The following is a 14502-nucleotide window of genomic DNA, read 5'->3' as shown; positions in this document are numbered from 1 at the left end:
GCAATAAGCCCCCATGTCTCCTGAAACCAGGGCTTTGAGAGGCCAGAGGCAGGCCAGCAGTCAAAGATCACTGTTACTAGAAGTCGCCAAAAATGAGAAATTCGTTACTGGTTGAAAATGTTGCCAATTGCAAGGAGCAAATTTTGGAGAGCAAACAAAATGTAAGTTTCCTAAAACAATTTTTCTACTAAAAGATGCCTTTCAGTTCTCCAGGAAAAGTCAATTTCTTTTTGTCTGGACTTTTCTTTGAACCTGCCTTTAACACATCTGTGCTTGTCCTGATGTTGTCTGAGCATGGTGATCTGCCAAGGGCTGAGATGTATAACCAGAACAATATATGGCTGTGAACTTCACCTTTGTTCCTTTAAACCTACGGTTCGTTGGCTTTTTTAAATAAAGAAAATAATATTTATTTACTTTCAAAACAAGAACAGTGTTCTTGTGAGCTAGCTCTTACGCAGGATCACTGTTTCATGCACGTTTTTGTTGTGTAAAATGTTGCCAGCTCAATACTTTGCTTTTAGTCTCTCAGCTAATTTCCAGACACCCCACTGTAAGTTAGAGGGAGTAGAAAGACTACAATCTTTCCTCATGGATGGGCTTGCAAGATAAGGAGAGAATATTTACAGCAGCCATGAGAAAGGAATGCATGTTTCCAAAATAAAAAGCATCTTGGCATTTCCCTCATGTAGGCCTCAAAATGCTGGGAGCCAGGGGAGATTCTTCAGATACTCAGGGGTCAGTGAACCTCGTTTGAAGAGGCAGAGACATGGAGATGACGCATTTGTAGAGAGGACTGCTTGGTTTAAGGAAGAACACTTCAATTTCTAATAAACAAATGCGTTAAACAGCCAAGGAAATACAAAGGAAACCTCACAGCGGCTACCTGGCAGCTTGTTTGGTTCCATTCCTGGAGATGAGGCTGATGCACAGTCATGAAGAAGTTCACTCAACAAGAGTGAGGAGCAGTTTGGGCCTAAGCAACAGTTCCACATCACTTCCTTGTGGAATTGTCCATTTCCTCAAATCTGCAGGCACGGTCAGATAGCCAATACCTGGTCACTACTGATGTCAGTACTTGTGAGATAAATTTGTTTTCTACCATAAAACTTTCTGGTGAAAAAAATCAAGTCTACATAAAATCAGAGCTGCAGCTGACAAAAAACCAGTTAAGAGCTGTCAGCTGACCTGAAAAATTAATTTTAAATACAGTTAGAAGGACATATAAAAAAAAATTAAATTACCTAATCAAAATGAAACATTTCACAGAGTAGCTGTGGCTGCCCCAAGTGTCCTTAATGATTGATCTAAAAGACTAAGAAATCACCTTAGGTTTATGATTCCAAAGAAATAATAAACAGATACTCAACAGCAAACCATGATGACTTGAATGGCAGCAACTTGTGAATTGATCATCAGATACTTACATGGGGACTGCCAATAAAAATAGGCTAAAAAAGGCAAACATGCTGTTTGTACACAGCTATTCAGTGTGCAGGGGCCTCCACTCTGGGGAAAGGACATAAATATAGAGAAAGGCTGAAGAATGCTGGCAGTGCCTGGGAATGAGGAAAATCAGCTCTTGTTCCCTTCTTGGTTTGAAAGATTTTGATGCAGGTGCCCCAGGGAGAAGATATCAGTCTTTTCAGCAGTGGGACATCCTGTTAAGCCTTTTCTGTATGAACTGAATTAGAGAGTTATTTACTGTCCTGTGACAATCCGAGAATGTCCCGAGCTGCAATGGATACACAAGGATCGTTCCAGTCCAGCTCCTGGCCCTGCCCAGACACCCCAGCAATCCCACCCTGTCCCTCAGAGCATTGTCCAAACACTCCTGGAGCTCTGGCAGCCTCAGGGCTGTGCCCATTCCCTGGGGAGCCTGGGCAGTGCCCAGCACCCTCTGGATGAAAAACTTTTCCTGATACCCACCCTAAACCTCCCCCGACCCGGCCTCCTGCTGTTCACCTCGAGTTCTGTCGCTGGTCATGAGAGTGAAGAATCTTTTCCTGATATCAAACACAACCCTCCCCTGACCCAGCTTCATGCCATTCCCCCTGGGACCTGGGGCACAAGAACGGGAATCTTGCACAGTACCTCTAAGCTGCCACCAGAAGGCAAAGCGAGTAGAGTAGGAATAAAGGAACAGCCTTTAGAGGGAAGGTAAAATGAAGGGAGACACCTTGGTGTTCTGTGTCCATTGAACTGTGTGAAAAGGAGCCAACAAAAAGTCGGAGACAGGCTTGCCTCTGTGTCCTGGCATCCTGGCATCCGTGTCCCCGTGGTTCTTCAGAGAGCGGCTCAGGCTCCCTCAGGAGGAGAATGGTCTCGAGTCTGGGTCAAGGTGAGGAGCACAGCAATCACTGCTGAGATTTTTCTGGGTTTGTCATGTGGGAGGAGACAACTCAAAGAACAACAGAACTGCACAATGGTTTGGGTTGGAAGGGACCTTAAAGACCATCTTGCTCCAACCCCCTGCCATGGGCAGGGAACCGTCCACTATCCCAGGGTGCTGCAAGCCCCATCCAACCTGGCCTTGGGCACTGCCAGGGATGGGGTGTGGGTCCTGTGGCTCTACTCTGAGCAGACCCAGCAGATACCTCCCTGCAGCTGGTACAGGTCATGATTACAAATCCCAGGAAGGTTTTATTATGATCTGAGTTTTGGGTTAGATACAGTGCAAGTTCCATGCAAGTTCACACAAACTTTCAGGTACATTTCCCCTGATCTCAGCCAGTGGAAACTCAGCTTTTGATCTGTTGCATGTTTCAGTTGCCATTCAGCCACTGCTTTTAACCAGGACTTCTGACTCAGGAAAATTAAACTCCAGGGTCCAACAAAGAAGCTCAGAAAGTCCATGACCTTCTGCCCTACGCTGGACATGATTTCAGGTTGTCTGAAATTTTTTTGGTGACAAAGGAACTGCCTCAGCCCTCAAGCCTCACCCCCACTTGTGCTGAAGCTCACCCATAAGGAAATTTAATCAAAATTCCCTGGAAGTGTCTGGCCATTTATTTCGATTGCTCAGCACCCACAAACTGCACCAAGAAGACACCATTCTTTAGAAACACATTGGATGCAGAAGAAAATGCTGCCTGAAGGTTTCATTTAGGAAATGGATTACATATGGTTGCAGACTGGTTTAAATTTAAATTTTTCATAACTGACCACTGTACAGTCAGGATTTCACCCTTTTAATTTTTTTATACTAAACTAGCAATGCAATGAAATATTTCTGTTTATTCGGACTACCCTCTTACGGACAGAAAAAACCCCTTCAATTTAGGCATAAACTAAAAATAAAAGCTGAAAAATATTTACTCATTCTTTCAGCCATGATCCAGGTTTAGTCTGATGGATATTTTTTCCTATCTATAGAGGCTTTTGCTAGAAAATACAGATACAGTGATTTATGACTGTTGTTCCTTTAAATGTTTCTTTCTTACGAAATAAAATATAAAGAAACACAGCACATACTTCTTTGAAGAAGTTGCAAGAACCACTAGGACAAATTAATTCACTGTGATTAGTCTAGCAAAGCTTTCATCTCACAGAAGTGCTTGGGAGATTTTCTGTTAGCATTGATGGAACCAGTGCTTTGGCCGAGGTGTCTCACAAATCTGAGAGTTGTTTCAGTTCTATAAACAGAAGCTCTAAGCAGAGAAGCTCTGGATTTGAATGATACAAAAATATTAGGAATATTTTCTTAAAAAAAAAAAAAGGATTTGTCTCCTGGTAACTTTTTCTTCATAAAAATGTTAGGAACACAGATATGGGCTCTACAGCACACACAGCTGCAAACCCACTTTCTTAGGAATCCAAGAAAATGAGAATAAGTGGATATAAATACCATATTACTTTCAGTTTAAAGTAAGTCTGTTTATTGCCCTAATGCCCATACTCTGCATAGAAGTGTACCCTAAATATATGTGTGAATTTTATTCCGTTAAATTGAAATTTACCAAATATCAGTAGTTGTTTGAAACATTTATTCAAATCTAGATTGATATTAATAAATAAATAATAATTACTAAAAACTTACATGAAAATTTCCTTGAAGTGAATTCCACTGAGATGTTTTGTCATTAAATACCTAAACCCCCTCCAAATTATAAAGCAATATGGAAAGAAGAAGTAAGCATTTAGAATTTTTGTATAGATTTAGGGAAAAAACCAAAATGGCTTAGTGGATCTGTACAAGAAATAAAGGCAGAAATCTCATACAGATTTATTTGCTTTCTGTAGGACTGTGAGGTGCAGAATGAAACCAGTAATGCCAGTTTTCACAAACTGGAGATTCAATGCTCACCCTTCACACAAAGGCTAAAAGGCTAAAAGGTAGTGCCAGAAACAAATCAAAGCTGGGTTTAGAACAGAGAAAAAACAGTAGAAAATAAAAATGATCCATGATAGTGTTGTTATCTGGTAGGAAAACTGAAAACCAAATATAATTCAATACCGATCAATATTGGTAAGAAAAGTGATCGTGTAAATGGTTGTAAACGTGATTTATTCACTTTACGAATGAGGATTAATAGAATAAAATTGTAATGAATGACCTGGTCAGGGAGAGTTAATATAAAACTCTGCAGCTTTGCAGCCATTATTTCTCATGACAAATTTATAATAAAAAGCAATTGTTATGTCGGAAGGATTTTTGATACAAACACACTGCTTGTGGCAGTTAAAACGCTATGTGCTAGGAATTCACTGTCGCTTATTAATTATTGAATTAGCTTACCTGTTTCACAAGAAACAATATCATGATAGAGCTGGCAGATGTTGGAGGTATCCTGGACCAGAGTCCCATGCTGGAATAGAGAGCAAAAAGTGTCCCCATGCCCGTTTGAATAAATTTGTCCCCAGTATGCTGCTATTTCACTCTACTACAGATCAATTATATCAAAACAAAAAAAGAAAATAGAGAGAAGTGAAAAGGTCTTCTTTTAAGAATGCCACTGTTCCATGAATCTTCTTTACAAGTAAGTGAGGAAGTCTCCTGAAGTGTTTTGCCTTGCTAGACTCCAACTACGTCTTGGTTTTTCTGATTAAAGGCAGAGAGAGCTTAGTCTAAACTTCACAGCAACTCTGCTTACTGTAGCCTGTCCATTAGCCAATAAGAAGTCAGAAAGCTATTAAAACATTAAAGGGCTGCTCCTGTTCCTTGAAGCTCCACAGGAATTTTGCCAGTGATTTTTCCAGAATGCAATCCAGCTCCACAAAAACACACAGATGTATTTATACACACCTCATGAAACCAATAAACGACACCTTAGGACACAGAAAAACTTTGTGTAGGAAGCTCGCTGGCTCTGGTTGTCTGTCAGAAAGCAGCTGGGTAATAGGTGGTTTTATGCTTTTTGATGGTATTTTGTCAAATATGCACAGCCAGTGCAGGATCAGGGAGAATCTATACGTGAAAAAACTTATGTTACCAGCAGTTAAAGTTTTACTACAGTTCAGTGATATTCAGTGTTTCTTCAAAACCTCAGTTTCCAGGTGGATCGTGGCTGCCTTGGTGTTACCTGCATGCATTCGGTTTATTCCAGCAAAACTCACTGCAGATAACACTTTGCTTGAAGGAATTTCCAGCTAATCTATTTGCTCCTCTCTTATTTTCTTTCTTTTTTTCACAGTTTGACAGAACTAACCAATAAATGCTCATGCAACACATTTCTCCTATGAAACAGAGCATTCTTACATGAAAAATTTGACTTGAAAGTTGTGGCACCAGCACTGCTAGGGCGTGAGCAGAAAACTGTCTGTGGAACATCTCAGTTGTCAACCAGAAGGTATCTACGGTTTCACAGGCCTCAAAATATGTTTAAATAAAGCCATATGCAGATTACTCATAGGAGTAGAAACACAGAGAAGTGGTTAATCCTTAGAAGGATTTCCCTCCCTCCATCCCTCCCGCTCCTCCTGTTCTCACACTTGCTCCCACTCCTGCTCTCTCAAGTGCTACACCCCTGTGAAAATGCAGTGAGACAAAGCTGTAGGAGATAATAACTCCTGCCTCAAGCTACGTGTGACCTTTGAGTTGTGAGCTCTGCTCTGCCTTTGTAGCCCAGACCTGCTTGGTGTTTCACTGGCCAGCTCTGTAAGCTGAGCTCTTCATAACAGCCTAGGGCAGGCATTTATCCTGCTCCTTTGAGTTTCATGCTGGGGCACATCCAGCCAACTGCTTCTCCAGCTCTGACATCTTTGGGTAGAGAGTTGTCTTGAAAATCCAAATTATTTTCATTAGAAGACACATATGTGACTTCAGAGTCTGTCCTGTGGTACCATTCTCCTCCAGGACACACGTTTTGACTTTACAACGTCATTATTACTAACACCCCTGCTCCTTTTGGTTCTCTGCATAACTTACTTGCATCATCAAACAGGCAGAAAAAACAATATATATATAACACATCAAGGTGGGAAATGTTTCCTAGATGAAGGGGAAAGAAATGCAATTTCACAGAGTGAGAAGATGCACATATAAAATAAGGATAATTCAGCATTTTCTCCAGTGTTTCACCTAACCTGGGCAAAACTTGTGTTATGTGTTCATGGAGGCAGACTGGACAGTGCCCAGGAAACCATCAACAGCAAAGACAGGCAATTTATGACTTTCATTTGTCACTGGGGGAACTCTGAACACATGCAGTCACCTTTTAGTGGTCTTGGGCAGTGCTGCATGCTGTGAAATTCCATAGCTGACCAACCAGTTTTAGCTCCTGACGAGTTTCTTTATAGCAAGAGTCACAATGTGCTCAATTTAAACAGCATTCAGTGTTACAGGAGCATTTGGACCTGCGAGATTTTATTTATTCCTTAGCTAAGAAACAGAGATATTCCATCAGTCTGACTCCACCTCTGATCAAGGTAAATATTTTGTTTGTATAAATAAAACTTTAGTGGTTGCACACTGGGGTACTTCCAATGCTTCTGTGTTCGGTGTATGATTCATGGGGAAAATTACAATTTATTGTCACACTTCCTCATATTTCTTTCACAGTACATTGCTGCCAAGCAACACTGTCCTTTATTCTTAATCTCCCCTGCCACATGATTTCTGGTCATGCCCAGATCTCTGCTCTCCGTCTTAAACTCCTAAGCTAGTACAATTTTCTGAGAGGGATGAAGAATGGGATGGCAAATACAGGCAGGTGTTTCATTGGGCAGATAGCTGCATGAATTTCTAAAAGGGACTTTCTAGAATAATTGCTAGCGCCGTTCTAGAGGATGCCAGCCTCAATCCCAGAGGCAGACAGACGGCACAGAGCCTCAGCAGCATTTTCTCTCAGTTTCCTCTCTTTAGTCTTCTCTATCACAGCGTTCAGTAGCAGCCACTGGTGTGAAGGGACGAGGAAAGTTGCCAAACCTTTCTGTAAAGGAGACAGCAAAGGGGATCTGTGCATCCGCTTCAACAGCCCCGATGGCAACAGCAGCCAGGCTGTGCAGTACATCTGGGAGACGGGAGATGACAAGTTTGTGGAGCGAAATTTTCATGCTGGGATTTGGTATTCCTGTGAAGAAATGATAAATGAAGAAGGTGAGTAAACCCATGGAAATTTACTTAAGGAAGTAATCACAGTTATCCCTCCTTATTTGGTGTCCCCTTCCCCTCTGCTTCGCCATCGCGTGTGTCTTTTATGGTGTTTGTAGCCTTAAAAAGTTGCTCTTCTCTGGCAAAAAGGACCTCAGTGGGTACCATCTAGTCAATTCTTTAAAAATTCCTAATGAATTCTGCAAAGAACATTAGCGTGCCAGGTTGTGTTTTTGATTTGGGTGACAAGTTGTGGTACAGATGAAGATTATTTGGTTTTTATTCTTCTAACCATAACAGCAAGTCAAATTACTTTAACAGGAAAGTGTTCAATTTTTCCAGTGTTTTCATTCCATTAGTCAAAAACGAACATACCTGCTTTAAATGATTGCTTCTGATCCCTTATGGCAACATAAAAAGCACAAACTGACTTTTTTTTTTTTAAATAACTTTCACTAATAAATCTGTGGGATCTAAATCAGTTCCTGGATTTCCTCTTGAGCACAAATATTTCTACTTTCTTACTGTGATCTCACCTTCCATAAATCAAAGCAGAAGAAGATTATTTTCACCCTGCTAAAACATGATAGGGAGAGTTACTAGTTCTAAGTGGTGGCATTTAATTGGGTCTCACTCTGAATATGTAAATATTGGTAGAATGAAATTAGCTTGCCATTACAGAAACTTTCTAGTCAATTTTGGATTTTTGTATAATGCTGGTTCGAGAATTCAAGCCTTTACTGTAAAACCAGATCAACGCTAAGTTTTTCCCCCTTATTGTCCTGATCAGTTTACAAATGGCAACCAGAACAGAACTTCAGTAGCTGTTACCTATGCCATAAAATGCAAATATTTTCGCAGTCACCTGTCCTGAAGGTCCAGTTCTACCAGAAGGTCTTGTAAGTTGAGCAGTTTTAAGGGGTAAATGTCAAAGATCAGAGCAAACTACGTGTCCAAAAGATGCCTTTTGTCCATGCTATGAGTACCAGGGTTGTGTAATTTGAGCATCTGCTATGGAAGCTCGTGTTTTCCGACTTGGGGCAGTTAGGAGCTGGAAAAAAACACCCACATCTACAAGAACTCTTCATCAGAGCAGAATTAATTCCGAGAGCTCTGTTCACAGCATCTGTGTGGGGGTCAGGAGGTCGAATGGGTTTGAAAATCAAAGCTTACAGAAAGAAATTGGAATGAAGCTTAGAGGGAATTTGTGTGAGCAGCAGCCTTGCTGCTGTAAGGAGAGCAGCTCTGCCCTAACAGGGACAATTGCATCCAGGCTGCCAGTTTTGCAAAGGAATTTTCCTATCCTGGCTTTCACAGCTAGCACCTCATGGAAATCAATTCACAGCCTTTCTCTAAGTCTTTCAGGCTCTGCTTCTACCCTCAAAAAGTCTGTAAGGACTCTCTAGCTAAGCCCGAGGAGAAGGTTGATGTACCAGGGGCTTTGTGTACATCAAAAAGAGCTTCTCCTGATCCTCTCACTTTCTGCTTATTTGATAGATTTTGTGTTTTCTTCTTTCTATTAATCTATTTCTTTAAATCATTACAGAATACAAAATAATCCTGAATTTGATTTAATTTTGGTTTTTTTAGGTGAGAAATGCAGAAGCTTTATCAGTCTGACTCCAGCTTCTGATCGAGGTAGATATGCATATTTTATTTCTGTAATCAAAGCTTTCCTGATACAAATATTCTGCATTAAATTAAATCAATTAATTTCAAAAATGCTTGCTTTAATGCCAAATAGTTCTTTTGTCCTTTATTTAGTTTTCCAACTTCAAAATAAAGTTCATGTGAGTTATGATATCAATCTCTGTTTTTCTGAAGACACACCACTTGAATATGAATGGCTTTTGAAATTACTTGAAATATGGGTACCGGAAGTCAAAATCTGTAAGTTTTTGCCCTCTCTCTCCTCACACCTCCCTATTTGCAGACAGGAATTCTGTGGCCTGCACCACACCCTGAGAAGGCAGAGGGACAGGCAGCGTGGGAGCATTCACCCAGGAGGGTTGCACGCTGAGGGGATTGAGGGAGATGTGCTGTGCACCAACCCAGCCTCAGTGACACTCTGCATCCCCTCCCTGTGCCTCATGCAGAGCTCTGAGGAGACATTTCCATCCTCTTCTTTCAAAGAAGGACTCATGTTTTTATGAAACATTCCCGCAGATGCTGCTAAGTGCCCTCCTCTTGCCTGATCCCCAGTATAAAAACATCAGTCCATCACTGATCTGATTAGACCAATCACTTTACAAGTGGCTGATCCAGGAAAAAAAAAAAATCTTTCTTTCTGGCATGCTGGGACGAGTATTTTCCTGGATATGCAATTTCAGACCCTTGGAGAAGGAGAAACACTCAGTCTCTGAATGCTAATCTTCCTTTTAACTGCTGCAGCTTGTCACAGTGCCTCAATAGCATAAAAGAGTTTTGTAGCATGAGAAAAAACATATAAATGAGATGTGGGTGTAGTCATACAGCCACGGTCCTCAGAAATGAGAGGTGTGTTCTGGGCCCTGCCTTGAGAGTTCCTCCCAAGGAAAACTCCAGGTGGACATGGTGCTGAAACTAACTCTGAACAGCATCAGCAAATGCCACGGGCAATGGCAGGCCAGATTGAGACAGCCAAGAAGCATCTAGGTACCTAAAAACCAAAAATCTCTCCCTGGGCAGTGAAATCCTGTGTGGAAATAGGCTCCTGGCCTGCACAGAAGAAGGGGTTTGTGTTCTGCATGTGCCTGCAGCTGCTATGTGATCCAAACTCAGGATGCAGCAGGCTCACCCTTCCCGAATTCATCACCCCTGGGTCTCACACACAGGGGTGATCACCCTTGTTCAGTGCATTTGTTATAATGGCTCACTGACCAAAAATGTTCAGATGCAAACTCTCAGAGCTGGAGCAGCCAAAACTGTTGGGCAATGCAACATCTGGAGTTCCTAATGTAAAACACCATTTTTTAGCGAGACAGAGTTTCTGGAGAAACAAACCAAGTCCAAGAACACCCACACATAGCCTGGCCCAAGAATTTAATGTCTAAATGGCCCATGAATCAGAGAAGCCCCACAGACATTGTCAAAGCCAGCAGCTGGGGTTATGCACCACACAAACGTTGTCTCCTGTCCTAGGTGGTGCTTGGTAATCAAGGACAATCAGCAATGTCTCGATTTTTAAGTTATGATGGTTTGTGCATGTCTTCACGTGAAATCACTGTTTGAATCTACAACCAGGTGTCTCAGGACACATTTATTTTTTAAAAAGTTTGGGGAAGGCCATTTGCCAGATCTTGCTGCAGTGAATTTGGACACAAGAAGGCCTCCTGCTCCTGGCTGGGGGACATTAGCATGCTACAGGTCAAACAGCGGGCTGAGAGACTTTAATGGGAGGATTAACTTCTTGCATAAGATGTAATTACCAGATATCCAAAAAGAGAGGAATTAGCAGATAACTAGACAAATGAATCTCAGCGAAACCTGGAGACTGTCTGGGCTCATGAAGGCTTCTCTGTCCAAAAAAATCAAGATCCTGTTTGGTTGAAAGTTAAGCCTGTGGGGAGGATTTTATTTAATGACTAGACCCACAGGCAGTGTAGGTGTGTGCATGGCCTCCAGTTTGTTAGCTGGGGTCTGCTGCTCCAGTGTGCTCCTCTCTGCACTCAGAACCACGACATCAGCAGCGAGATAACTGGGCAGTTCTTTTTATATTCACTGTGGTTCTTCTTTTTATATTAACTTTGGTTCATGGTGATTTTAGGGTAGCTACTGAGTATAAAACCACACTGTCCCAGAAGCACAGTCACCTTCTAAGTGTATAGCAGGAACATTCAACTCCTCTTCTGATAATTATAATTTGGGGTGTCCATTGACACTGAAGCCTTCCAGAGGTGTTATCATTATCACAGCATCCCCACAGCCTTCGTGCTTCTGTTCAATGTCGTATGAACAACACAAATGAAGAAGGAAATGGTGACAATACCAAATGATTGCTTATAATATCAGTGCTCTTCATTTGGTTTCCAGGGGTTTTATGGCTGTCTATTGGAGCAGAGCTTCTCTACATCGTTTTGCTTCTGATTGGAAACATTCTTATGTCAGTAGAAATATTCTACTACAGCTCTGTCATTGATGGGCTAAAGATCAACGCCTTCTCTGCAGTGGTCACCGTGTTGGCAGGTACAGTTAAGTATCTCCATTGATTACATCCAGAATAGCCTTCCATCTGAAAATTAATGAGAGCATCCAAGTTTCAAAACTGTTACAGTACCTATGGAGATGCTAACAATACAAAGGGATGCAAAATTGTATGGGGAAATATTGTTTTCAATTAATTATTTCTTAATGTGGTTTGGTTTTAATGTTATATTTATGGCTTTTGCTACTTTTAACTTAATTATTTTAATTTTGTCATTTTTCATTTCATTGTCAGGTTGGTCGTCAAAGATTAAAATGCAACATACTCTTCCAAGTAACTTGATTTTTTAATTCCGACACACTAAATATAAAATCAGCGACAGCCAAACTCAAGTAGCACTTTTAAGAGGGAATAGAATGTACTTGGATAATTTCTAGTAGAGAATTGTCATTAAAATTTTCTTTCATTTTCTGCACATTGTTTCATAATCCGGTGGTATTTAATTCTAGGATTTCAGGCAAACTAATTTTGGAAGCAGTCCAATCTGAGGAATCTGGTCTGAATTGTCTGTTTATAGTCTGTCGAGCAGGAGGACGTTGGACTAGAGATTTCTGAAGGCACCTTATAGACTGAAAGATTCAATCTATATTACAGAATTTTCACTGGGGAATGTTGCAGGAAAGCATTTACAGTTAATTTATTTACTGTAATTTCTTGTGGAACACGTGCCTCTGTGCTTCACATGTTCAGGACTGTTCAGTGTTCAAAGTGATTTATACTTGGTGATAGCATACCTTTTAGAATGACATTTAATTGCAAGTCAGGCAGCTGGCAGATGGCAAAAAATTAATCTCAAGATTGTATTTCTCTGTCAAAATTTTTGGCCTGGATCCTGATCCTAATGTTTCTGGATTTAACGTTCATGCATTTGTGCCTTTTCTTATGAAGTAAGGGGTTTTTTTGTAATACTTTTCATCTTAAACATAATCACATATTTAGTTCATTCACCAATCTTTTTTTGGGGGGTAAATAAATGAAGTTCATTAAACATCTGACCATGATAATGGGGAAGAAATAGAGCAGATAATTCCTTTTCTTTGCGGTTAACTTTCACACACGTGAAGATGGCTCGTTCAGCTCCTTGTTGTCCAGTGGCCAACCTTTGCTGCCTGTGATCTCTTAACCTGCTGGATTATCTCCTTTCTTCTTAATGACTTCCCTGAAAGATGGCCAAGCAGTTAAAAATCTCTACTATCACCAGTTCCATTAATTGCTCAAAAAAGCCCCATTTCTCCTGTATCTGACCAAACCTCATGATCCACCATCATGTCTATTTTCAAAGAAAGAGTTGTGAGCTTCATTCAACTCCTCAGGCAGTTTTGCCAACTATTAGCAGCTTTCCCCTCTCCCAATAATCATGAATATTCACTTTTATTAATATTCTTTTTGTTTTGGGCCTTTACAGTATTAAGCAGACTTAGACAGGAAGCAGCAAGTTTATCCTGGACATTCTGTTTACATGAACGAGTAAAATTTCTTGAAACACTAAAAAATGGAAGAACACTTGTCTTAGCTGTTAAATTGATGTATGAATCATTTGTAGACATAAACCAAATCTAGTTGCCCTAATCTGTTACAATGATGCAAAATTTCTTGTACAAACATACTCTTGGTTCTATTTGAGCAATGCAAATTAAATTATTCAATATCAGCCTCTGTCACAGCCTAGATTTTCAGTACTTTCTAGTGTTTGTCCACATTTTCATTCACCTTCATACCTGATAAATCTGGCTGCATTTACAGCAGTGGGAGAGGGCATCCACCTGCATGGCTTTGAAAATCTTCCCACTCAATGACAGGAAACTGGGAAATGTGTCCCGTGCAATGCAACTGAGCAACACTTTCCTGTAATAACTCGGGATTATATTGCCAAGATATTTTCAGAGGATGAGAACCAACCAGTTCTCCTCCTCTGGCAACCAGCAGGTTGCCTTTTGAAATCTATGGGCTGCATGTCCCAGGGCTCCCTCAGATTCCTCTGGCATACAGAGGGGCAAGTACACAACACGTTAAATACACCTAGATGATAATGTCCAATATTTTTGAGCGCTTTGTAGAATTCAGATACTTCACAAAATATTCTCCAGGAGTTCAAGGGACAACTCCAAAGAAGAATGCCCTCAATTTACATTTTCTAATGTTATTATAATATTATATTTTTTAGGTCTTCTGGGCATGGTTGCTCACATGATGTACACGACTGTATTTCAAATGACTGTAAATCTTGGTCCTGAAGACTGGAGACCTCACACTTGGGATTATGGCTGGTCCTATGGGTACTTACTGGTTTATATTTGGTTCTTCCATTACATTTCGGTCACTTCACCCTCTGTTCAAGGAGCATATACTTAATTTCTAAGCAGTGGCTTTACCTTATTTCTCTTCTGAGGATGCAGTTCAGTAACCAGGTGACGTTCTTGAAATTCAGCTGCCTTAGATTATTGCCCAGAATGTATAAACTTGCAAGTTTTGTATTTGCCATCTGTCAGAGAGTACAGAGAGGTCCAGAGGACCTGCATGAAGGAGAGGTTCTTCTCCATACACATCAGAGCCAGGTTAGGCATCCTCATCTCCCAGGACAATTGTCTTGCCTAAATTGTTTAAAACTCTTCCAGCTTTAGTAACTTAGGTTGACATTTTCCTGTCACATACATGCTTCAGATTGTTGTATCTGGAACATGTCACAGAATCACAGAGTAAACTAGGTTGGAAAAGACCTTTGATATCATCAAATCCAACCTGTGACCTAACATTACCTTATCAGCTAAACCATGGCACTGAGTGCCAC

The 14502-nt window shown here is 40.8% G+C and overlaps 2 protein-coding genes across 2 annotated transcripts in view; one reads left to right on the top strand and one right to left on the bottom strand.

The window, feature by feature from the left end:
• GLP2R (glucagon like peptide 2 receptor) overlaps window positions 1-5079 on the bottom strand; it is a 24149-nt gene extending 19070 nt beyond the window's left edge. Inside the window, exon 1 of the mRNA XM_032129412.1 lies at window positions 4739-5079. Within this exon, the coding sequence (XP_031985303.1) occupies window positions 4739-4837 (99 nt within the window). The 5' untranslated portion in view covers window positions 4838-5079. The remainder of the gene's footprint in view (window positions 1-4738) is intronic.
• Window positions 5072-14502, top strand: part of GSG1L2 (GSG1 like 2) — a 15581-nt gene continuing 6150 nt past the window's right edge. Inside the window, exons 1-4 of the mRNA XM_032129411.1 lie at window positions 5072-7537; window positions 9122-9169; window positions 11543-11695; window positions 13879-13990. Coding sequence (XP_031985302.1) covers window positions 7228-7537; window positions 9122-9169; window positions 11543-11695; window positions 13879-13990 — 623 coding nt within the window. The 5' untranslated portion in view covers window positions 5072-7227. The remainder of the gene's footprint in view (window positions 7538-9121; window positions 9170-11542; window positions 11696-13878; window positions 13991-14502) is intronic.

The sequence above is a fragment of the Corvus moneduloides genome, chromosome 19 (genome assembly GCF_009650955.1).
Source record: "Corvus moneduloides isolate bCorMon1 chromosome 19, bCorMon1.pri, whole genome shotgun sequence".
NCBI lineage: Eukaryota > Metazoa > Chordata > Aves > Passeriformes > Corvidae > Corvus > Corvus moneduloides.
Note: the sequence above shows the minus strand (reverse complement) of the source record. Positions and strands in the feature narration are given on the sequence as shown.